Source organism: Chaetura pelagica, unplaced genomic scaffold (assembly GCF_000747805.2).
Source record: "Chaetura pelagica isolate M959 unplaced genomic scaffold, ChaPel_1.0 scaffold128, whole genome shotgun sequence".
Lineage (NCBI taxonomy): Eukaryota > Metazoa > Chordata > Aves > Apodiformes > Apodidae > Chaetura > Chaetura pelagica.
Genome location: NW_009954302.1, coordinates 260,810 through 285,015, shown reverse-complemented (window position 1 = coordinate 285,015; position 24,206 = coordinate 260,810). Strand labels below are relative to the sequence as shown.

General features: G+C 43.4%; 1 protein-coding gene across 1 annotated transcript in view; it reads left to right on the top strand.

Moving 5' to 3' along the window:
* The first annotated feature begins 1,128 nt into the window (after positions 1-1,128).
* Positions 1,129-24,206, top strand: part of SOBP (sine oculis binding protein homolog (Drosophila)) — a 96,767-nt gene continuing 73,689 nt past the window's right edge. Inside the window, exons 1-4 of the mRNA XM_010003862.1 lie at positions 1,129-1,152; positions 3,234-3,372; positions 5,253-5,438; positions 18,357-18,508. Coding sequence (XP_010002164.1) covers positions 1,129-1,152; positions 3,234-3,372; positions 5,253-5,438; positions 18,357-18,508 — 501 coding nt within the window. The remainder of the gene's footprint in view (positions 1,153-3,233; positions 3,373-5,252; positions 5,439-18,356; positions 18,509-24,206) is intronic.

Genomic DNA, 24,206 nt, shown 5'->3' with positions numbered 1-24,206 from the left:
CCCCCCGCCCCTTTTCCCTGCATTCCCACAGAAAAATATTGTCTCATTGTTTCTTTTTTTGACTCTTTCTACCCCACTGGTTTTTACAAATCCCATCTTGTTATTGTATCATGGATGCACGTAGACTGGGCCTAGCAGTGACATGGAAGAAGGGAGAACATTTGGAAACAGTGGAGTAGTAGTGCTCAGCTTCAGGGCAATGGCTTCAGCAAGCACAAGGCCTGTGTGACCATCATCTTGCCTGACAGAGTGTTGGGTATGGCTGTAAGTGGGTATTGTAGTCAGGAGTCTGAGGGAAGGTGGTGTCCTGGTGGCTGACCATCTACATGAGAGGTAGTGTGGAAGGAAACATTGCCCAGGTTTGACCATCAGCTTGTTAAGGATGGGATCATCCTCCAGGTTTGCTGTGCACAAAGTGCTGTGTAATGAAGCCCTGGCTCTTGGCCACTGAGAGAATAGATTAAGAGTGATCATCATTAAATAGCTAAGATAAATTGGGAAGGAGAATGGCTTAATTGTTGTTTTGTTTTGTTTTCTTTTAATCCAAGCATCCCTGTTGAGAAATCACGTGTTAAAAAAAGATGCTTACCTATATGTCACCTCATTCTGCTCTTATTGAAGTTAACAGCAAAGACCCCAGTGATTGATTCTTATTTTTTTAAGACTCAAATCTCTATTAGGAGTAATTTCAAAATCAAATGCTTTTCTTTTGTCATGGTGACTGTTCATTTTTGTGCATCACTCATCATGGATGGTAAAATGAGGCTCGAAAGTTACTTAAACCTCATGCCATTACACACCCAAGCATCACGTCGACTAGATTCTGGAGACACACACACGTATGAATTATTAGGGAAAGATCAACATACATACAGCCTTGCTTACATCTTCCTTGATAAGTAATTAGAAATTACTCATTGCCTGAGTTGATCAACAGTGCAAATAAAACACAAAGCATCCACAGGAGGCGAATTTCGAGCTACTCGATTAATTTGTTTGCATGGGGTTTAAGTCAGGAAGATGTTGTCAATTGGTCTCTACCTTGCTGGATGAGTCTCTGGGGCTGCGTCTCCGTGGTTGGAATTTAGCAAAGCAAGGGAAGCTGGCAGAGTTTGCCTTTGGGCCTCCATGGGCACCATCAAGTCCTTCTGGGTGAGCTGCAGGGGTGAAGTTTCCCTCCCTGTCTCCAGGTCGTGTTGTTGTTGGGTTCCCTTGGGTTAAAGACAGAGTTAATGCTTTGGCACGTTCAGTGCTGAGGGAGAAGTTTTTAAAGCTAAAACCAAACCAAACCTTTATTTTTTATTTTATTTTATTTTTATTTTTGCTAGTATTTAAGACACTTAAAACATTGCCTCATTCAAATGACAGTTTAAATATATATACTAGAAATGAGTGTAGGTGTTAGTCCCATTACACTGCGTTGTACTCGTTGTTGCAGGCTCTAGTAGTGACATAGTTCAGACGTAATGGGCTGTTGTACTTAAAATGCTGACACTAGAGGTAGAGGTGGAATGATGTGCTGTGTTTTCCATCAGGTCAGGCTGCACAAGACAGCCATGGAATCAAGATTTCCAGCAGGAGGTCAAGGGAAAATGAAAAGGGGGGAGGAAAAACAGAGGGAAATCGGTGCTCCAAGGGTCTGCTCTGGGTTTTTTGGTTGGGTTTTTCTTTTCCTGAAATGGTGTGTTTGTAGCACAATTGCACAGAGGGCCCTCCTGGAAGAGTACAAATGGCTTGTGTTTATTTCTGATAGCTGCTTTGCAGCACTCCTTGAGTGACAGGAACACCTATGCAAGCTGGTGTGATGAATGAGCCAGGAGCAGCGGAGAGCTCTGACACTCTGGGGCAGAGTGCCTGCTGGAGCTGTGAATTGGGAAGCAATTACCATCTGATGCATTTTATTTATTTATTTGAACGACTGGAGAATTGCTGTGTTCTATCACCAGACTTGCTCCCACTCAAAAATTAAGCTGGAGCAGTTACTAGGCAAAAATCTAGCAACCTGCACGTTTGACACGTTACGTTTGTTTTGAATTGGTGTCGTGTTCCCCTTGTTCCTTTGCTGGTAGCCAGAGTCCCAGAAGATGGTGCTTATCAGGAGCATTACTTTAGATGTCAAGACCTTACAGGAAAATGAAGTCAGGAATTTGTTTTAAGAGTCTTTATTGCCTTTAAGAGGGCGATGATAAAAAAAAGAAATTAAAACTGCAGAGACCAAACTGAAAGGCTCCGTGTGTGGCTTTTTAATTTCATTTTATAGTTGTCATACTTCTTCAAACTGATCTTTGCCATCACAATAATTCATTAGCTGGTTTCCTTCAGTAATTTTCTAAATCCATAAGCTGTAGAGCTCCATGGCACTATTTGGTTTCAGAAAGCTTTGTTGCCTGGCTGCAGATTTCTTAACTTGCTCCACTAAATTGCCTAGGCCAGTAATGAGCGTTTTCTACAGAAATATTTTTGCCACATGACCTCCAGGATGTGTTTTTAATAGAATTTGAGAGTTATGACAGTCATGTTCCATATTCTGCATTTCCATACAAACATAAAACGTAACCACACGGCTGCTTGGAAATTGGTTTGAAAAGAAATATGGCAAAACTGAGAAAGGCTTCCTTAAACAAATGTAAGAGATATTTATCTGAAACGTTGTGGTAAAGGCTTTCATGTTCAGGAGTTTTTAAGTGGTTTGACTATGCAACGGCTTATAACTCTGAGAAAAAATGTCTCTGCTGTGATTTTATTTGATTTGGTTCATGGGCACCTCAAGGAACCGTAATTGTGTCAGTGACCTGCTGCAGCTGAAAAGACTGTAGCACAGTAAGATTGATTAACTGCTGGTTGAAAAAAAACATAAAAAAATCCTAGTTTTCCTTTATTCTCTTGCTGGAGTCTTAAATATTTTATGGCAACACAGACAAGTTGGTGTGACGGATGCATTTGAAAATACTTCTGACATTGAATGCCGGAGCAAAAGTCATAAATAACTCTCCTTTTCATTTTCTTTAAATTACAGATGTGTGAGTCTCTGTCATAATTACACGTGCCAGTCCGAGATTTAAATGCATTACACTTTATGCACTTGACTTATGAAAGGAACATTAGTCTTTGAGGAGGTGGGCCAAACCTGACACGTCCTCGTGTAGCACAGATAGGGTTCGATTTATGCAGTCCTCCCTTCCTTCCAAATGGTTATTGATTTCATAAATAAGTAGGTAATTTTTCTCTTTCAGAACTTTGCAGAAAACACTATGAATGAGCTCCTTGGCTGGTATGGTTATGATAAGGTTGAATTGAAAGATGGAGAAGATATTGAATTCAGGAGCTACTCGGCAGACGGGGAAAGCCGCCAGCACATTTCTGTTCTCAAAGGTAACAAGACTTAATGTTTCTGTGTTCACACAAAGAAGGATTAATAGCTCAACCTGTCTGAATTGGCGGGGACTACAAAGTGTGTTCTGCTGCTTGCTTCCTGGTTGGTTTACATAAAAATATCAGAGAGTGCCTTCTGCTACGAGGAAGCCAATGGGATATGAGGAAAATCACTTAACCGAATTGCTGTAGGTTGGTACTAACGAATGTATCTTCACAAATGGCTCCTTTTGTGAGCTGGTTGAAAGTCATGCACGTGTGGTACCAGTACACTGCTGTCAACTGGAAAAAAGAAGAGAGTGTTTTCTTAGCAGTGTGGCTTTAAGGAACCCTTTTGCTTTCAAAGTGTAGGTCTTTGGCTGTTTAAAAGGCTGAGAGGTTTTGAGCTGGAATATCCGCAACACGTGTAGGAGCCGGCGTGAGTGTTCGCAAAGGGCTCCCCAGGGATGTCTGTGCTGTATCGTCTTCTGCAAGTGCTGTAGAAGTTCCCCAGGGGTGGCATTTGTTTGGGACAGTGCTGGAGCCTCATGTCCTGTGGTATGAGGTAATTAAAAATGTGAAGGTTGAGATCCAGTCTGTTTCTTCAGCCGTTCAGTTGCTCCTTCTGACCGCTCAGCCTCAGCATGTGGGCAGGGAATTGTCATCAGGGTGAACAGATGAGTAGGGAATTGCTGCCTCTTGACTTATAGCCAACAAGAGTTTCTCAAGGGTGGGGTAAAGGGAGGAGACTGAGACAGCTTTTGCACTCTTCGGCTGCCACTTCTCACTGTGCTTGTGGCCAGCAGCTTTTGGGTTTTCCTTCTGAAGGCTGGCAGGCAGCAGCAGCGTTGTCAGTGTGGGTTGCAGTGAGCAGTGGGACCAGAGAGACCTGCTCTGAAAGGGACATGGCTGGAAAAAAGGTGGAAAAAACAGAGGTGAGGTGAAACAACCTAATCATGTTAAAATGCAATGTTTGCAGCTTGTTAGTTCTATAGTGACGTTGTTGATCAATATTTATTTTTAATTGGAAATGCATTGTCTTGAAGCAACCTCTGAAGAAACCTGTTCCTGTGTAGTGATACGATTCGTTTATTTATGTTTTAATAAGCAGATCTTTTATTGAATGATTTGTGGCTCCAGTCTATGCCTGATGAAATCTGTGATATCCTTTTTTTTATGGACTCATGATACAGGTCATGTTTTATGGATACATAAGACAAATAATGTTTTATGTACCAAACAGAGATGTTGAATGTCTGTGCTGGGTAGAAATTTTTGGTGTGTGCAGTCTATGGGGGGGAGGAACAGAGTGTGTTTCTTTCTCTGAGAGATGGGAGGAGAGGGAATAATAAGAATAATAAGAAGTTAGCCCCATGGCTAAATGAGGTGGATTAGAGACATTCCTACCAAAAAAAATCCTGAGGTGACTGGGAATTAAAGATTTGGTATAATAATTTCATGCACACTTTGCTGTAATTTCAGTATTTCGTGCCTTTCTTTAAATCCTTTCAATTATTTCTACTCATATTATTGATAGAGAATTAAGAATCCTTGCATTTTTCAGTTTATGCTTCTTGCATTAGTGAAGTCCCAGTATGCTGAGAGTGATCACCATGCAAACAGTAGAAGCAAAGGACAGGAATAGGATATCCTTGATTTAATCAGACAGACTAAAATGATGCTTGGCAAAATAATCCCACCTTTAGGGAAAAAAAGGAAAGTGTGAGCTTGATTGATTTTTATAAGAATCCATTTTTTAAAAGGAAAAATACCTGATTGTGGGTTTTTTTGTGCCCTCTTCTTGTATTAGGGTGATTTAATGAACAGCTTGGTGAAAGTGTGTAGGGGCATTTAAGAAATACATGTATCGTTCTGTACAATGTGTGCTTTGTGTTTTACAGAAAATTCTTTGCCAAAACCAAAATTACCTGAGGACAGTGTTATTTCACCATACAATATCAACCCAAGCTACCCAGGGCTTGCCACAGGAAATGGACTTTCAGACTCACCAGCAGGGTCGAAGGATCACGGGAATGTACCTATTATTGTCCCATTAATTCCACCACCTTTCATAAAGCCACCAGCAGGTAAATCCTAATGAACTTTTAAAAATGGTTACTGTCATTGACACGTGTCCTGAGGTTTTTAGATCATGGTGCCTTTGTGAGAAGGCTGATTTCAAAATTTAAAAGAAAACTGGTCAAGAGAACTTTGAGTGAGAGAGTAACTTTATTTGATAATATTCTTGAAAAACTGCTGCCAACACAATGACAACAAACTTGTGCTGCCTGTGACACTGTGCTGGATTGTGTTCTCAGCACTTCAACAACATCTGCTTTTAGGATAAAAAAGGTTTTGTTTTGACGAATAAAGCCTTTAAATAAATTAATGGAAGATGATTAAATTAAAAATAGGCTCCACAAATGAAATGGTGAAACAGACGAAGCCATCAAATCAATCTCATGTCTTTAAACCAGCTCAACAAGCTCATCCTGGGAAAACTGTCTCTTGATTCTCATTGAAGTCCCTGACCATTGTCTCCTGAGGGTTTCATAGGATCTTGACTCTGTCCAGGGAACTGCACCCAGATGTTTTACATTTTCATGAGATTTTTGTCAGGAGTGATTTTATAACATGTCATTCCTCCCAGTTTGCATGAAAACTGATTTATGCTACATGGCACCATGATCTGTGAGAGGAGCTCTTAGGGCTACACCAGGGTGATTAATGGCTGTGTTAGTGTTTCCTGCTGGATGCAGCACAGTAATTGGTGAACTCAGAGAGCAGCAGGCTCTGTCCTGCTTCCCTGGGTGTCCCTGAGTGTCATTCTGGGTGCTCTTGGGTGGCTGAGGCTGGAAGGGGTCCAGGGAGATGGACCTGCAAGACTGACCCATGGCAGCTCTGGGCCTGCAGGGAGGCAGCCTGGCTAAAGGGGCCCCAGCAGGTGTGAGGACACTTCTTCAGAGGCAGAACAGCTTGTGGCATCAGGTTCCACATGTTAGATGGTCACTTCTGCCCTTTGTTGAATACAGATCTGTCCAAGAAAGTGTTTGCCTGTTGACAGTCATGAGAGAGAATACAGTTGCCCCTCCCCAATTATTATGATGCCATCAATTTTTATCTCTAAAGAAGTATATGAACATGCTATGAATAATTTTCTGATGTTGCTCCATATGCATTCCCTGCCAAAGACTTTTCATCTATTTTATATGGTATTTGCTAATTACCAAAGCTATTTGGGCCCATTCCTGCAGCCTTTACACAGCTAAAAATCTGGGGCCATATGGGCTGGATCCTCAGCTGTTGTTGATTTGGCCCTAAAGCTTTAATCAAGGGCTTGTGCCATCCCAAGCTATTTTCTCCTCCAGTCTGAGTCATGGATGAATCCAGAATGCTGAATTTGTGGTACAGGAACACAAGGCTATAACATGCACTGTGCAAACTGCTACAGTGCCTGGGTTTTTATGACATCAAATAAGCAGGAGGAGATGGAACTATGAAGTAGGAAAACAAATTACTGCAACAGTTGTTAAGTGGACACAGGGGACCCTTGGCCAAGTCAACTGCCTTCTGTTCTTTGCCTGTCCACCTACCATGTGTGATCCTGTGTTTAGATGTGTCGCTCAGGGTCACATGCAGAGAAGAGGTTTTATAAGGAAATTCCATCTTTGGGTTTTTAATTTATTAATTCACCATATATATCAGTGTTTGACTTGCACAGGGGATCAGAATGCATCCTCTCTGCCTCCTCTGACTTTATCCCACGATCAGTAATGAGTGCTAGATTACCATGACTTCTGAGCAGATGAGCATATTTGTCTCACCCTTGTTTTAGAAAGCCAAGTTTGGGAGGGAGAACCACAACCTTTGTGCCACTTGCAATAAGCATCAGTAGTAATTGTTTTGTTTTATCTTAGGGCGTAGGTGCCCTAGTCAGGATCACCCCAAAGAGCCTGGCAAGAAACAACTGGTGAATACAAGTAGAAAAGGGAGTACAAAGGAGGCTGGAGAGCCAGCCTGCCAGGCAGTGGTCTTGGCACTGCACTTTGATACCATTTTGTGGGCACTACATCAAAGCAGAAAACTTCAGAGTGATACAAAGCCAGACAAGAGTAACTCTGGGGATGTTTTCTCAGAGCTACTCATGAGCACAGGGGATGACTTTGGAAGCAGCAGAAAGGTGCTGCTTTCAGTTGAGCAGGCAAATGAAAAAGACTCACCTCATTAGTTGCTGAAGCTGGAATTCAACATTTTTAACACAGAAGGGACACAGGGTGAAAGACTGACCTGCCACAAGAACAGTTACAGCAGCTTGCATTTCATTGAGTTAATGCATGAAGGAAGGGAATAGAAGGGAGACACAGAGAATCCCAGAGAAAGCTTCAAGGTTAAAATTCAGGGCAGAGAAAGGGATCTTTGCAGCACATTTTGAAGGGACACTCATAGGAGAATGGGGGTGAGTCCAGGCTTTGTGGGTGGATGGGTTGAGTCGAGACAGAACTGATTTTCTTTTCAGTAACTTTATTTTTCAGTTAGGTCTCTTCTAAGTGGCTGCACTTCCTGAAATGAACAGCATGTTTTTCAGTCAGTGTCTGCTTCTAGGACTGATAAGGCTGGGTGTTTATAGTTACTGCTGGAGAATGGTATGCAGACAGGCTCTTGCTTATACTTACTCTGATAGAAACCAAGGTCACTGCTTGGTTCTGCTCAGCTCCTTATGTGCTGGAAACAAAAGGGAGGAAAAAGGTCACACCTGTGACAGGTGACCCAAAACTGACCAGATGAAGTGTTTTATCCCAAACACATCATACCAGTACAAACCTGAGGGATCACGAGGGTCAAGTTCTCTTCGTGCATGGCAGGTGTCCTGAGAGGACTCTGTCCATTCATCTGCCTGTTGATCCTGATCCATGCATTCCTGAATCCCTGCATCCAGCTCCCATCTGCTGCTGACTCCAGGAGCCCAGTCTGGGATTTTCCCAGGGCCTGTCCTGCAGCCTCAGTGCTGGTTTGAGCTTTTAGATACTGTACAGGAGAAAAAAATCTACAAGATTTAAATATGGCTCAAAAAAAGACTGCACAAAGATGAAAATAATCACTAAATCATGAACCTGAAGGACAGAAAAGATGACAGTGCAGTCCACTGTTACTGAGCAAATAATGTGGAGTGAGCACTTAGAGAGAAATTATGAAGACTTTAATTCTTTCCATATTGATCTTGAACTGAAGGGTCAGCACTACTAAAGAAGTGTCAGAGAGAAAGGCTGAGGTTTTCATTTGGGCAGGACAGCACTGGTCTGGAGAGGATAAGCTGTTCCAAGAAACAGTCAAAATGAATTATTAGTTGAATAATTTTTGCAGGTAAGATTCTATAGGGACAAGAGGGAGAAAAAGAGCAGAGCACAGGGGATGCTCCCAGAAGCCTGAAGGGAGAAACAGGAGGGACTGCAAGGTGGTTGGGGGAAGACAGAGTCAGGAAGCCAAGGAAAACAGGATTTCCAGGGAGACAGGTGGTGTGATTCTTTATGTCAGAAGCAGCTACCACCTAGAGAAGGAGTAAAGAGTGCTGATCATAAGTAATCTGGCAACAGTCAGCTTCCCTGAGCATGCTGGCAAACTTTGAACAGCAGCCTATCTGCTTTCATGCTTCAAAGAAACAGGCTGAAATCTTGAATAGGTAACAAAATTACCTCTTTTTCCCTCACAGTCATTTTACATTAAAGTGTGTTTTTTCTTTGGAAAACCAAATAGTCTGAGCAGTCTGACTAAAATTTTGTCTCCAAGCTGTTTAGCTCTCTGTTTTAGTCAGATGAAATATTAGATTAACATTTGCTTATATAATCCTGGAAAACATTAGGCTGCTACCTGGCCAAATGTAAACAGCTCCAATAAAGGCACTCTCTCTGAGGTGTGCCCCAAAATTATACCTGGAAGAGGCTGACTTGAGCATGGGCTGTCTAGAGACTCAGGTTATGGCACATGAGCAGGGGATCACACAATCATAGAATGGTTTGGGTTGGAAGGGACCTTAAAGCCCATCCAGTCCCAACCCCCTGCATGGGCAGGGACACCTCCCACCAGCCCAGGCTGCTCCAAGCCCCATCCAACCTGCCCTTCAACACTGCCAGGGATGGGGCAGCCACAGCTTCCCTGGGCAACCTGGGCCAGGCTCTCACCACCCTCACACTCCACAATTCCCTCCTCATGTCTCACCTCAATCTCCCTCCTCCAGTTTTCATCCATTCCCCCTTGTCCTCTCCCTCCCTGCCCTTGTCCCAAGCCCCTCCCAAGGTTTCCTGGAGCCCCTTCAGGCCCTGGAAGGTGCTCTAAGGTCTCCCTGGAGCCTTCTCTTCTCCAGGCTGAACACCCCAACTCTCCCAGCCTGTCTCCAGAGCAGAGCTGCTCCAGCCCAAGGATCATCTTCGTGGCCCTTCTCTGGAAAGGGATGCTAAGACCAGTCATGGGAAGGATGCTGGTTACTCAGATCTGCTGTTTGCAAGATCACTCCACTGACCTGCACCACCAGGCAGACAGACCATGTTCAGGCAGTGCTGACATCCAAAGGGGCGTTATCAATCCACATGAGCCATCCATCCTGCATCTGGAAGTGCATAAGAAGTCAGTGCAGTCTCCAGAGAGCTGGTGTGATGGTCTCCTTTGCCTCATCACCATCCTCCTTGCCCAGCAGGCTGGTAGCTACGTTTGGTGGCAATGACAGCAGGTTCTGACTGATCTCCAGGGTTAGTCTCGAGTACAACCCCTTGCAACAAACTGACACTAAGATTCGTTCTGACTGGTGTTAGAAGATTCTTATTTTCTACAAAGCTGCATCAAGAAAGTACATATTTCAATTTATAAATGACATAGAAATTGCAAGGAACAAAAGGCAATCTCCAGCAATGGTCTAGAAACAGACATCCCAGCACGGTTGTGCAGGGCATGTGGCCATGGGATGCAGCATGTCAGCATCCTGACTGTGATTCTGCAGCCCTGAGTGGTGGAGAAAACCTGAGAGGGCACTTGGGGTGACTCTGCCCTTTTGCTCAGGCAAGTTTGGACAGCTGTTGTTAGCTGGGATGAAGGAAGGCTGAAGTCAAGAGTAGTCAAAGAAGAATGCAAAAAATTCCTGCAGTGCAGGTGAGGACTTGCTGCCTCCTTCCCCTGGCACCTGCTGGGGGTTGTGCTGTCTCTGTTTCCTCCTGTTTTGAGGAGTGCTCTTTGGTTTACCTCTCTTGTGATCCCCGTGGCAGTGCCTCAGGAGGGGAGGTCCAGCTGCTGTTTGCTCTAGCATTTGAGCTTGGGTGTTGGCAAAACCCTTTCCCTTTCTCCTTCTGTGCACAAGTGATGCCCAGAGCACCCTGGCTGTTCTAAGCAGCCCAAAGAAGAACCAGCCCCTTGTGATGTGAGGACAGGTCACCTGCAAGGGACACAGTGAGGCAGAGAGGATGATGCTGTGCAGCTGACACAGCTTTCTCCAGGGGAAAAAAAAGGGAAGAAGCTCCATGCTGGGGTTTTCACAAGATCATGAGCACGTTTGGGAGTGGAAAGGGGGTTTAAATCCTCCAACCCACAGATCTGCACCTCTACGTAACAAGTTGCTTCAGTGGTTTCCAAATGGTACCGATTAGGGCTGAACCAAAATGACCAGGAACTAGTGAAAATGAAGGAGGAGTGGGCTGGGGGAACTGTCTCTGCTGAAGCAGAATGTCTTTAGGGAGGAGCAGAAGCATTTCCAGCACTGAGTGCCTTGTAAAACAGGCCTGTGACCAAAGTTGGCAAGGAAATGTCATATTCAAATATTAAGACGAGTAATTAGATACTTTATGAGATGGAACAAGTAGTTTTCTGTGAGCTAGAGCTCAACATAACTTCAGAATTAAAGTTTACAGGATTTTTTGGTAAATATAAGTGCAGATGAGGAACTTGGTGTGTCAGCAGGGCTGATGTGCCACAACACGTGGGACTACACAGAGTCACTGCCCTGAGGACACTGGAGCTGCCTGCAGTTGGCCCTCTCAGTGCTTAAATTGTATTGGAGGAATCTGGAAGCAGAAAAGACGTTTGAAATGCTAGTTATCAGGGCATGATTTCCAAGATCATCTGTCTAAATTCACCAGGGAATTGGTTCTATGACTGCATAACCAAGAATTCTGATTTCAGGCAGAACCCAGTGGCAGTTTTCCTGATAAAAAGACCATATTATCAGATTTAATTAAGCCTATATACTGAGGAGACTTGCATTTTACTACCCTCTGGGTCCTGCTTCAGTATTTCCCAAATCTTATTCCACTTGCTAAACAGCATTACAGTTCCTCTAACTGCAGGTTTAGCTCTCTAAGAAAAGACCATTGCAACAAATCCTGTAGTCACTACTCCTCAGATTCTTCCTCTTGTTTTCGGTTTGAAACATCATCTAATTTGCACTGATGGTGGGGTTATTAGTGCCTGTGCTTTAAAATGCCAATGGTTGCCAGGATGCCTGCCCCATCTAGCCTGCTGTTGATGTCTTTTGCTCTCTGTGGAGGGCCAAGAGTTTGTGCTAAAAAGAAAATCACAAAGTCCATATAAGCGCTTAAATAGCATCTATTAAAGAAAACCAACACAGGGAGTTCCCCCCCCCTATTAGCTGAAAGAGGTGCTTTTTAATATGCATGTTTAAAACCTGTGTTGTGCATTCAGTCCTCAATGAACTAGGCATGAGAATGTGCCTCAACTCATGCATGGGAAACGTAGGCAAGCCGTGCTTCCCCAAAATGATTTAATAAAAGGAGCTGGGACACTCTGCTTTGTTGGCAGAGTGAGAACTCCAGGAGACTGGTCCTTAAAAGGAAAAGCATTGTAGAGCCCCTGAGGTATTTCCATAGTGATGGTTGCAGCAAGCTTTCTATTGTCAGCCCTGTTTTTTAATCTTCCTCTGGTAATTGCTTTTTCCAAGGTACTTTTTGGACCTTAAGCTTGTCACACAACCCATCTGTTTAGGGGATCAGCACTAAAGTGCTGTCCCAAGGGGCTCTGCATCCAAAACATCTCAGGACTTTTGTTGGTTCATTTTTTGGTTTGTGATTAACGAAATAAAGCATCTCAGATGTAAGAAAAGTGACTCAAACAGTTCTCTTACCTTGCTTGGGATCATCAACCCAAAACCCAAACACGTGCTATTTGTTTTTTTTCAATGGCAAGTTGGGGTTTCAGCAGCAGCCAGAGTGTAACTCAGAATTAACCATTCTGGAATCCTGGCAGGTCCCAGTGAAAGCAGTGAGCCCTTATTGTTAATGCTGCAGATGCTGGAGTCAAGATCTAATTTCTTTAAGAAGGAGGCTTTGCATTTTTTCATTAGGAAGTAGGAGTGAAAGCAGCTGAAGCATTGTTTAAAGATGTGTGCCAGTGGATGGAGCACACTTCCCAGCATGGACTAAAAGGGATATTCTAGCTCCCCTAAAAAACCCTGGGAAGAGTTGAGGATCTCCTGCAAGAAATTGTGGAAAGTAAGGTTTTGGAGTGCTTGTCCAGGGATCATCAGCATCTGCAGGATTACAGCTGTAGCTGCATTTAGTTTCACCCAAACTCTTGCAACTGGGTTTCAAGTTGAAAATGTGTATTAGTTAGTTCAGAACCTTGCAGCCTAAAAATTAGTAAACAGATCAGGATTTCAATCCAGAACTGTAGGGATTTTAGGATCATCTTGCTAAATACTGTAGCCCATGCCAGTTTGCTTAGATAAAGGGACAGAACTCTACATGATGGATTTACTCTGTGGTGCCTGTTGCCTTTCTCCTCTTCCCCCCATCTCTCCAAATTATGGTTCCACAGGAGATCGATGAGTCTGAACTGCTGCTCCTTGGGTTTAAGAGGAACAATTTCCTGCAGCTTCTTCACACTGGTTTGAAAGGAGAAAAAAACCACACCATACACAACATTCTGCTTAATTAAGACCTAAAGAGGCGGTGCAAACTTTTGATGATTAATTGAAGCATGCTTTAGACTGATGCATATTTAGTTATTATAATGTGATAATTTTATCTTGTTATACAAACTGCTCCCTTTGGGAACATGATTTAACACTGCAAACACTCCGTGTTTATTGCATTGTTCATTATGAAAAATACACAGGCTAAAAACCACAAGGAGATGTATCTGAACAGGATCTGTGCAGTGGGTGCAGGGAGTACTTCTTCCACCTGTAATGACACAACCCAGGGGCAGAAAAGCACTGTGTTGGAACTCCCACAATAGCTCTCCCTGTGAAGAGTTGAGAGCTCAGAAAAGCAGAGGCTGGAGATTCAGATCTTGTACTGTATGTGCAAGGAATATGTCTTTGTTACCTGGTGTAATTATGGAAGGCAGGAGTGTGGATGTTCTGCTGAAAACTCTGCTGTTGCTGTTCAGTTGTCTCTGTGCCAGCTCCTCTTTGTCCCACCTGTGTGAGTACCCACACTACCTGTTGTAAGCATGACAGATCTGAGAACATGCCAAGCACGTTGCAAGAGCAGGTTATAAAGTTGCTGTTCAGTTGTCTCTGTGCCAGCTCCTCTTTGTCCCACCTGTGTGAGTACCCACACTACCTGTTGTAAGCATGACAGATCTGAGAACATGCCAAGCACGTTGCAAGAGCAGGTTATAAAGTCCACAAGCCTAGATGGAGGAAAAAAAAAAAAATAACTGTTAAAAAAAATTATTTCCTTTCACTTCAAAACAATCTTTACCAGGACTTGCAAGTGTTACTTTTGTACTTGGTGAACATGTGTCAGCCTCACTATGGGAGTCCTGAGAGTGATGGTGAAGGATCTTCATCAGCAGAGCTGCTCCAGCAGGAGTTCAGATCATGGACAGAGGAGTGCAGGCAGGATGAGCTCATGTTACTCCAGTGGATCTGCACAGCCAGGCTGCCAGCAAAAGCTTGTCTGTGAGCAGAGGTGGACATTGCCCACGCAGTGTGCTGATGCAGTTGCTGTGGAGGAGCTTTCGTAGTGCAGAGCTCATCAGGAAAAGGTTGGAGTAAAGATTCAAGACTGATGAGCAGTCTTAAACTGCTGGATTTGAAATTCCCTGCTTCCTTGCTTTCTTCTGGTAGTAGGGTCTTCTTGCTGAGTGCTCTAGGGATGAGGGTTTGATACAATTTCCTGAAAGGAGGACGAAAGTCTGATAAAGTGATTTTTGAAGAATCTGGCCTTATAAGACAGAGAAAGAGTCTGGGAAAGAGAGAGAGGAATCTTATCCTGAATGGAAGATTTTTATTTACTGGGTTTGGATTATTCCAGTTTGTGTTTAGCAAAAGACAGTGATTAAATCACCAGCCTTTAGCTTTCTTTATTTCACACAATCATAGAATCGTGAAGGTTGGAAGGGACCTTAAAGATCATCCAGTTCCAACCCCCCTGCCATGAGCAGGGAACCACCAGACCAGGCTGCACAAAACCTCATCCAACCTGGCCTTAAAAACCTCCAGGGATGGGGCATCAACAATCTCCCTGGGCAACCCATTCCAGCTCCTCACCACCCTTAGAGTGAAGTTAATTCTTTTTTTCTAAGTTATTGCTTCCCACTGCTGTGGTTTGTAATGGTAGAAATACACAGACTATTTGGTTTCTGTTCATATTGCACTTTTGGTCACTAAGTTGAAAACACTGCAATGATAACATCCCTATTTGTTACTTTCACAACTTCTGCTCAGATCTCTGCTGCAACCAGCATCAAGAAGGAAAGCACATGATCAGGTTTGGACCTTTGTCATTGTCCCCAGCTGCCATCCACACCCACAAGCCACAGCACATGGCTCTGGTCCTTTCCTCTGCCATTCTTGGCTTCAAAAAGAAAAAGGAATTGGTTCTAGAGCAAGTCTTCCTGCCACTGGGCTGCACAGGGCTCTTGGAGGTGGTTCATGGGGCTATAATCACATGATACTGGGTGTTTGATTTTTATTTTTTTTTTCACCTGATGAATTAATTCCATTACAATCAAAAATGTACTTGGGCAAACCTGCACCTGAGGGAGCAAGGGTGACTTAGAAGTGAAGTGTTCGTGCCCTGTTGCAGGAAGTGCATGCTCTGAAATACTGTTGTTTCCTGGCTGCTTCACATGCTGTACCCAGCTTTTGTAGCCATGTTCTGGAGTCTTTTAAATGGAAGAGACATCTAGTTTTATTGTTACAGTTACTATTAAAAAGACTATGTTGTATATGACCATTCTTTGACCACTGTGGGTGAAGGGAGTAGAAGAGAGAAATAATTCCAAGTTCTCAATATTTAGGCAGACTCCATGTCTCCCTTTCTCCCTTCTTTGCTTCAAAATGCTGAACATTTTGACTAATACTGATGAGGTTTTCTGGATATCAGCTGTCCCTTCCTGGAGGTGCAAACAGCAGCTGGAAGTACTTTCTGGACCATTCTCTGCTGTTTCATTGATGATCAGGTCCCAAGGGCTATTTCAGAGAGCTCCCTGTGAGGTGGAGGTGAGGTTCAGCTGGCCAGGGCATGGGGAGACAACAACTTGGCAGAATAGGTGCCTCTCCCTCTCCTCTTCTCATCTTGCCAGGCTCTTAGAGGAAGTCTTTGGCAGGAGGAGGTGGATTGACCTTTACTGTCCTGTGTAACCTCCTGCTGAGAGGTGTGTCATGCATCTTTTCCATGTAAACAGGTGTTGCTGTTGGGATGCTTTGTAACTGCAAATGGGCAGGGGTGTTGGTCTTTCCCATCACCCATGGGAGGCAGTTGGTGGGTGTCAGTGAACAGGGAGTCCAGTGGTAGCTGTGGTGCTTCCCCTGTGAAGCTGTGCATGGAGCCTGTGAGAATCCCACTGGTGGACCTCTGTGCTCCTCCTTAAAAGCTCTGCCTCAGGGGAGCCAACCTGTTTGAAAAACAGGTAGCCCAGCACCTGTTTTGCCAGTGAAGTCTTTTTCTGCTCTGTAATTTTATTTTTTTTTCATTTATGACAAGCTACTTTCACCAGAAGTGAAGACTATTATACAGGTATCACTGATAGATCTTCTGTTTTCCAGAGATAAAACATTTCTTATCAGTAGGAGCGTGGATGTTCTTGTTATCTGGAACAAGAGCTTGCCATCTGTTTCCTTTGCTTCATAGGATCTTCTGTTGTCCTCATACATTCCAAGGGGCAAGTTCAGTCTGTAAGGAATTGCTTTATTATGGTGCAAAAGTAGCTGAATCAGGACACCTCTGTAAAAGCTTGGTACTTCAAGTGGCTTGGGATAAAAATGGTGGGATGTGCTGGATCAGGGGGCATCCTGGTCTGAAGAGAAAGCTGTGACAGCTCCTGTGCTGAGACACAACCAGCCCCAGGACAGGCCTCTTCACCCTATAGGTGGCTGGTGATCATTTTGGCCAAATTGTTTTGATTTCTCTTGATGTTCAGTGCATGAAAGCATTTTTGTTATTGGCAAATCTCACTCTCAAGGGTAAGTGATAAAATGCATTAAACACAAATCTGTCTTATAACTTAAGTCTTATAACTTAACCTTAAGTATAGGTTTAAAGGTAGACAGTCTGATTAAAACTAAAAGGTCATTACCTGACATTGTACAATTTTATTTGTGGCTATAAATCCTAATACAATTTGTAGAAGGAAAAAAAAAAAGAAGTTATTAAACTGGCAATATTTATTTGGTTAAGGTGAATAAAATGCAGCATGTAGGTCTGAGTTATGATAGCCAGGGCAAGGAGCCAAATCACTCTGCTAAAAATTAGTTTGCCAATAATTTTACAGAACGATGACAGCGTAGCTTCAAAAACAAATCCTTTATAGGGAAATGGGATGGCTGCATGACAGACTCTCTGAGCTATGAATTCTCCACAGCTCATGGACCAGGAACTACTTTAACAATCAGTCTTTGGGGATTTTTTTATTTTCCAGAAGCTAGGCAGTGGCTGCTGTCTGTAACTGAAGGTCACGCTGTGTCATAGACTGGACATCAGAACTGAAGAACTCTTGGGTTTTAAGTCAGAAAGATTCCTGCTAAATCTACTGTCTTGATCTGTTTAGGAGACTTAACTATTCACAGTCCCCATCTGTGAAGGTGGGGTGGAAATGATGAGCACACAAGGATGTTGCTAGCATTTTAGTGATAAGCCCTGGGTTTTTTTTCTCATGGCAGAAGGTATCACGTGTTAGTGAAGAGCTCCAAAGAAACTTAGGAACTCTCTCTGACTGGTGAGCATAAAGACTGGAAAATAACCTGGCAGACTTTACCACAGGGATGTGTCTTTCTTCTTGCTTGAATCTGTGTTTCTGTGACTACTCTATTCACACGAGAGGTCCCTGTTTTGTGCACTGGTCACCACTCACTAGTGGTGAGACAGTGGCCCAGGTTGCCCAGGGAAGCTGTGGCTGCCCCATCCCTGGCAGTGTTGAAGGGCAGGTTGGATGGGGCTTGGAGCAACCTGGGCTGGTGGGAGGTGTCCCTGCCCATGCAGGGGGTTGGGACTGGGTGATCTTTAAGGTCCCTTCCAACCCAAACTGTTCAATGATTCTATTATTTCGAAGCAGCTGAGAAGGGGGCATTTCATGTTCCTTCTTCCTTGGAAGAGGGACCTTGTTAGTGACCTGTCTTGGTGCAGAACCTTCTGGGTGTCTTTTATCACTGAATTGCTGAGCAGAACATCTCAGGGGCTCACTACAACAGACTATTAGTAACAAGAACAAAGCAGCAATGCTCATTAAGCCTCTGGTCTTGGTTACTCATTTAATACAGATTTGTGCGCTCTTAAACATGCTAAAAACCTCTCGAGGTTTCCAGAGCTTTTCAGCAATGCACCATTTTTTAAGCTAATCATCTTTTCCAGCCATCTTAGAAGCCTTGCCAGTCTGCTGAGCCTGCCTGGCACAGGTCACTGGCTGCCTGAGGACAGAGCTGGTGGTCACAGGCAGGCACAGACAGTGAGGATTTAGAACCAGGATGAGCCTGTGCTGCTTTTATCTAAGAGTAGGTGTGCAGATGTCTGAGGAAGGTGTTTGCATCTCGTGTAAACATTGTTCTTATATTTTTGTTGTAGAAGATGATGTGTCAAATGTACAAATAATGTGTGCCTGGTGCCAGAAAGTTGGAATCAAGCGCTATTCCCTGAGTATGGGAAGTGAAGTGAAATGCTTCTGCAGCGAGAAGTGCTTTGCCGCTTGCCGAAGAGCGTATTTCAAGAGAAACAAGGTAAGAGAAATAAGGAAAGATAACCCATGTAGCCTGAGCTTTAATCAAGCCCGGCCTGCGTCTCATTTAGCACCCGATAGAAGCTCTTCTCTTTGGTTTTCTCTGTTTCACCCAATCCCTCCACTTTCCATCTGTATTGTCTGTCGGCCCTTTACTAACCCTGTTTCTTTCAGTTTCCTTCAGCCTGATGCTTGGGTTTTGTGAGGCAGGGAATGGAAAAAACTGATAAGCAGTAACATAAAAGTCACAATTTGGCCTTAGAGTCCCAAGATACTTGCTGCATAGACAAAACAAAGAGGGAGACTAATGAAAATATAGTAGAGGAGGGCTTTGTATGACAGTGTCACTAGGTCCCGTGGCATTGGGGTCATGGCTAGTGGGTAAATGCTTTTAGGGCCTAAGTCTGACTCCCATCATGATAGCAGGTGTCTTCCCACTGCTGCTTGTCAGCTCTAGTTTCATTCTCTTAAAGTGTAGAACTCACAAGAGCTGGGGCTGTTCAGCCTGGAGAAGAGAAGGCTCCAGGGAGACCTTAGAGCAGCTTCCAGTGCCTGAAGGGGCTCCAGGAAAGCTGGGGAGGGGCTTGGGACAAGGGCAGGGAGGGAGAGGACAAGGGGGAATTTTAGATTAGACATGAGGAGGAAATTTCTTGAGTGTGAGGGTGGTGAGAGCCTGGCCCAGGTTGCCCAGGGAAGCTGTGGCTGCCCCATCCCTGGCAGTGTTGAAGGGCAGGTTGGATGGGGCTTGGAGCAACCTGGGCTGGTGGGAGGTGTCTCTGCTCATAGCAGGGAGTTTGGAACCTGATGATCTTGAAGGTCCCTTCCAACCTCAACCATTCTATGATTCTAGGATTCTATCATTGCTGCAAAATTCAGACACGATGCAGGTTTTGGGCTGGGGCAAGCAGTGCTAGAACATCTAGAGTAGCGTGAAAACCCCTCCTACTCAATTTAAATTTAACTCTGTCTAAAATTAGAATGCATTCCTAATATTGAGTGTCTACAAAAATTGCTGTAATCACTGAAGTACAGTGCCTGAAAATGCCCTCTAGGTTACTTCAGCAGCTGTTCCTGCAGCAGAACGTGTGATATTTCATTTAAGGAAAAATAACAAAGGAATGCTCTGGCATTTTTACTTGTTGAAAAAAGTAGCTGTGTCCTTTCAGTGCTTAATAACGTGAGTCTTTGGGTAGCCTTTATTGTCTTAGAAACATTTATTATTCATAAAACCCATTAGGTTTTAGTTTTCTAAATTATGCCATTTTCCCCAACACTACAGAATGTTCAAAGCTTGTCAGGTTCCAGCTGAATTCAGGTCTCTAAATCTGGTCTTTTACATCTGTGGTAATAACAAATAAGTACATAGGAATCCTAGATTCAAGATGCAATGTAAGAGCAAATTGGCCTCCTTTATAAATTTGGGTCACATCATCCTGCCTAAAAAACCCCACCAAAACCCAACAACAAAAAGGGGGGAAAAATGCCTGAAGAATTAGGTTGCAAAAATCAGTAGAGTGGAATTTTAGTGGCAGTCTTAGAGAATCAAGCTCATCGTGTCTACTGGAGCAGATGGTCAGGTTAAAGTCATGTGAATCTTCTTGTGAGGAGTGGGGTTTGCATCCTTTTAGTGTAGAAAAAGTGTAAAGGAGGCAATTGTATCCTCCTTAGGTGCTCCTCATTGGAAAACTAGGATTCATGGATGTATGTGCGCACACACACACACACACACACGTGTGTTTATGTGTGTGCAGTAGGATGTGCCTTAACACACACACACACACACACACACACACGTGGATGTGCCTTGCAACGTGTAAGACACTCTGGAGTGGCAGGATCCAGATCACCTGCAGCTGGTACAAATGTACATGGGTAAGATAGTTCATGGTAGTGGAGGCATTGTCAGTGATCCTAGTGAGGTGGTCCTGTGTGTCCAGCAGTGAGGAGCACCAGCTCATTCAGGAAGCCTTGGGGGGGCAGATGAAAGAACAACCAGTTCATGGTACATTCTCCCTCAGCTTAGATCCTGAAGTAAGAGGTTTTAGATCCCTTATTGATGCATAGGTGTGCTTCAGCCACCTGCTAACCCATGAGTAGTAGGGTTCACTAATATTTTATGGCCATGAATTTAATCAGTCAGGAAATATATGAGAAAGTTCTTTTTAACCTGACTTACAATTTATTACCCATGTGCTTTGTTGGAGGTCTCCTTGTCCTTATGTTATGAGGAAGGATGAATCAGAGCATCTAATTCCCTCTGATTCCCTTTCCTACACCCCTGTTAACTTCTTCTAGAAGCTGAAAGATGCTGAATATTTCCATCCAGAAAGCTCTCTGTATTAAATATTTTGTATATATCTAAATAACAATAGATGTTCCTGATTTTATTTTACCATCATCTCCCAGTGAAACATTCTAAAGAGGTTGCAAATTAACATGTCATATGGGAGGACTTGTCAAAACAGGACAAATTCCATATAATTGATAAAGTGTTGGTTACTACATTGGCTCCCCTTCAAAGCTAAGCCAGTGGGTCAACTTTTCTTCCTCTTTGCACCTGTGGCATCTGGAATTGCACAGGATCTGACCCAGCAGGGGAAATTCGGAGCTGCCTTTGTATTTATGGCATGAGATGACCCAAGGATCAAAAATGTAGGAAATGCTGCTGTTAAATTCAGGCAGGTACAGCAGAAATCAGCAGCCCCTCATGCTTCTTATTTTGCACTTCACTGGTTTGTAGTAGAGGCTTGAGGCACAAGATCAAAGGAGAAAACTGCAATAGTTTCAGATTTAACCAGTGACCTTTAACGTGTTATTACTAGTCCAACAGCATACCTGCCTGCTCCATGAGCCTGGTGCTTACTTCTGTAGTTGAGAAGTTCTGCCACTCTACACTTCTTGCTTTTCAAACAGAGAAGTAAAAATAGTCTCATTTCACCTGCCCTGTGGATGTTCTAAGCAGCAGATCTCTGCAACAGTAAAGCCTTGTGTTACCTTAGATATGTACAGCTGCTGTGTTGCTGGGGGCTGGTGGGACTTTGTGGTCACTTCATTTAAGGCTTGAGTTTCCTAATGGGTTCTGTGAAGGAGTCTTCCCTTCCTCCCTCCTCTAGAGAAGAAGTGCTGTAATAAGCACTTGCTTAAAATGTTTAAACAGTAAGGAATAAGTCATCACTAATGTCTCAAAAGGACACTAAGTGATGCTGCAAATTACCCATCCCTGAACGCCAGTCGATGCCTTCAGAATCAGGGTTTTTTTGGCATCATCCTGATAACAAAATCCTCTCCCACACCCAAGGGAAATGCATGCTGAAGTGGTGCATTCCCAGCTGGGAGAAGGCTTGACATGAGACCACCTGGAAGTGCCCTGGAGAGCAGAGAAAAGTGCTCCAAAAAGCCCCACCTCGGGTGGGTACCGAGTGCTCCCAACCTCCACCTCCTTCCCTGTCTGCTTCTGCTGTAGGTCGAGCAAGACCTTGCTGGCCTCAAGGGTGTTTGAACCCAAGCAGTTGAGTCAGAGGTCCACATCAGTCCTTCCTGCCTTTTGTCCCAGGGGAGCTGAGTCTGTTGGTGCTCCAGAGACTGCCCCTGCATCCATACATAGCCAGGGTTGTCAAGATCCTTCATGGCTGGGATGGGGAATTTGGAAGGACAAAGACTTGCATGATTTTTAAGTTGCTTTTCTCATAAGAAATGCAGGTTTTGCCCCAGATATCCTGCAGTCATGACCATTTAAAATTATTTGTATTAGCACCCATACTTTGTAAGAATAAAAAAAATATGAGATATCTAAACATTTTAGTGGATCTTCCCACAGAATGTAATTTTATGTAAATTACTGGAAATAAATGAAGACAAAAATCAGGGTTTTCACCCCTTTAGGCAAAGACTGAAGTGTTTGGACTGTGACCAATTTGGATAAAAGCTAAAAAAACCACCACCACTTCCAAGGAAAAATAACATCTGAATTCCTGCTCCTGTTTGGTCTAGTATGGATAGTCAGAGACCTGTAATGAACTAGTGGATAATTATAACCTGTTGTGCGTAATCATACCAATTAAAAGGAAATGTTGCAGGAAAAGGGAGCATTTCATACTAACATTTGTAATTGAAGATCTAAGATTTGAAGCTGTTCTGACACTTCCTTCCTTAGAGATTTAATTTTATAGGCCAACTAATATAAAGTTAAGTACCAAAGAGGCACATAAGGGCAAGAAGCACTAGACCACCAAGTTTCAGGGTATTAAATTTAAAGGGAACGATTGGATTCATAATTGGATCCAGTGAGTTTGAAGCCTGAAAAGATTAATTTTGAAATTAAGTTTATTGACTCAATGGGTCAGAAAGCAATTTTATTATGACCAAATAGCCAAATCTAGAATGAGGACTGCATTCACAGAGGTTATAGGCTCTGTTCACAGATATATTACAGAATAATTTACTTGATTTGACTAAGATACCAGAGACAAAGTGACTGCAAGGTTGGCAGACAGTGTTTTGTACTTGACCTTGTTACTGCTTCACACAGCCTCCCAATCAGGGAAAAAAGATGATAGATGTCTTTGTTTACAGTGCAATCAAATTTCATTCGTACCAACAAACAAAAAGGCATCAATCAAAAAGCAAGAGAAAACTGCTCTTTAGCACCATGAAGAAGTAAACGATGCTGGCTCTTTCCTCCCCATGCAGGACAGTGATGGGCAGCACCGTGTACCAGTCAGTAGTCCAGACATTCACTGGTTTGTGCTCTTTTGTCTTATCTCTGTAGCAAGAATAACTGTGAGCAATCAAACAGTGCATTTATTTACTCCTGAGTTCTATTGCATTAGAGAATTCCTTACATTTTCAAGTTCTGTTTAAAGACAAAGTGCTCACAACACCCGTACTCCCTAGAATGCCCTTGTGCTCCTGCCTGAATAGGTTCCTGTTAATTAGTGTGTATCACTGTGTGATTAATATGGACATGCATATACAAATACATACTAAAAACTGGGAGTAAACAGAAGCTATCATTCCCCCAAACTATTACCAAGGGTTGTCAGAGAAAGTTATCTTGATTTCAAGCTTAATTGTGCAGCCTAACAATGCATAAGAAACGTTTAACACACTCCCTGTTAAGACAAGGCAAAAAAAAAAGAAAAGGAAAAAGCAAAAAAAAGTTACTTCCTTCTCATTCTTATGCACCTGCAAAATGTAGTTTGTAAAATGATCATAATTCTTGGAAATTTGGAAAATTGCTTAGAGCAGCTTGATGCAAAGAATGTTTACCTGTGTGTGTGTATGTGTGTGTGTGTGTTGTGTGTGTGTGCACATCTCCAGGTCTGCCTGCATGAATTGGCCACAGAAGCCAATGAATAAGGTTTCTTGCAAATGGTTGAAGGTAGGAGGGGAAGAGGCAACAAACATCTCCATAGTTATGGTTGCTCTGTTGAGGTGTCAGTGAGTGCAGGGGAGACATCAAGTCTGCAGAGGAAACGGTTCAAGCTTGGGGAACAATCGCCAATTTCTTTGAGGAACCATCTGAAGAAAGAGGGGGAAGGAAAACATCCTCCATCAGAGGTTGTTTTTAAAGTTTGTGGAGGGTAGAAGGCCACAGACAGTGACCAAGAATCTGGAATAGATACTGACATATAAAGCAGATCCCTAGTTGTGTGAGAGTTTGGGGCCATCAGTCAAAAAGGAGAAGAGTCGCATCATTA